At 57.3% G+C, this 1365-nt stretch overlaps 1 protein-coding gene across 1 annotated transcript in view; it reads left to right on the top strand.

The window, feature by feature from the left end:
• Positions 1-1109: 1109 nt before the first annotated feature.
• The window catches only part of SYCN (syncollin), a 5650-nt gene continuing 5394 nt past the window's right edge, over positions 1110-1365 (top strand). The window contains exons 1-2 of the mRNA XM_010566442.1: positions 1110-1167; positions 1229-1276. Coding sequence (XP_010564744.1) covers positions 1110-1167; positions 1229-1276 — 106 coding nt within the window. The remainder of the gene's footprint in view (positions 1168-1228; positions 1277-1365) is intronic.

The following is a 1365-nucleotide window of genomic DNA, read 5'->3' as shown; positions in this document are numbered from 1 at the left end:
CTGTGCTGGGCCATACTGGGCTGTGCAGTCCTGTACTGGTCTGTGCTGGGTCTGTACTGGGCTGTGTTGGGTTGTACTGGGCTCTGCTGGCCTCTACTGGGCTGTGTTGGGCTCTACTGGGCCACACTGGGCTGTGCTGGGCCATACTGGGGTGTGCTGGGTTTTACTGGGCTGTGCTGGGCCTTACTGGCCTGTACCGGGCTGTACTGAGGTATACTGGACTGTACTGTTTATACATGCGGGGATGTACTGGGCTGTGCTAGGCCATACTGGGCTGTGCAGTTCAGTACTGGGCCATGATGGGCTGTTCTGGGATGTGCTGAGCCATATTGGGATATGCTGGGTCTTACTGGACCATACTGGGCTGTGCTGGGCCATACTGATCTATACTGTCCTATATTATGTTGTACTGGGTTGTACTGGGTTGTACTGGGCCATACTGGGCTGTGCTGGGCCGTACTGGACTGTACTGGGCCATGCTGGGCCATCCTCAGCCATACTGGGCTGTGCTGGCCATGCTGACTTATATTGGGTTGTACTGGTCCTTACAGGGCTGTACTAGCTTGTTCTGGGCTGTACTGGGTTGTACTGGGCCATGCTGGGCCATCCTCAGCTGTACTGGGCTGTGCTGGTGGCCCATGCTGCATTATACTGGGTTGTACTAGTCCTTACAGGGCTGTACGAGTTTGTATTGGGTCATACTGGCTTGTACTGGCCCATACAGGCTTGTACTGGTCTATGCTGGGTTGTGCAGCCCGTTCTAGCTCCTACTGGGCTGTACTGGGTTGTACTGGGCCATACTGGACTGTGTTGGGCCTTACTAGACTGTGATGGGCCATGTGGGGTATTACCAGGTGATACTGGGCTGTACTGGCCTAGACTGCGCTGTACTGGACTTTGCTGGGCTATACTGGGCCATACTGGTGTGTATGGAGCTGTACTGGACTGTTCTGGGCGATACTGGGCTGTACGGGAGTGTGTGGAGCCATGCTGGGCTGTATTGGGCCATACTGGGTCTTACCAAGCAATACTGGACTGTACTGGCCTGCACTGGGCCATACCGGGGTCTGCTGGTCTCTCCTGGGCCAGACTAGTCTGTATGGGGCCATATGGGGGTAGACGGAGCCATACTGGGCTGCGTGTACTGGTGGGTGCTGGTCTCTACCGGTAGGTACTGGTCCATACTGGTGGGTACTGGTCCGTACTGGCCCATCCCCTGTCCCCACAGGCCCCGCGGCGACGCCCGGACGGGACCGACATGGAGCCCTGAGAGGAGGTAATGGGATCACACGGAATCACATGGGATCTCACGGGATCTCACGGCTCCCAGGGGATGGGGGGGGGGTCTCCCCATGGCACTGATCC

Source organism: Haliaeetus leucocephalus, unplaced genomic scaffold (assembly GCF_000737465.1).
Source record: "Haliaeetus leucocephalus isolate CR32 unplaced genomic scaffold, Haliaeetus_leucocephalus-4.0 Scaffold210, whole genome shotgun sequence".
NCBI classification, from domain to species: domain Eukaryota; kingdom Metazoa; phylum Chordata; class Aves; order Accipitriformes; family Accipitridae; genus Haliaeetus; species Haliaeetus leucocephalus.
Note: the sequence above shows the minus strand (reverse complement) of the source record. Positions and strands in the feature narration are given on the sequence as shown.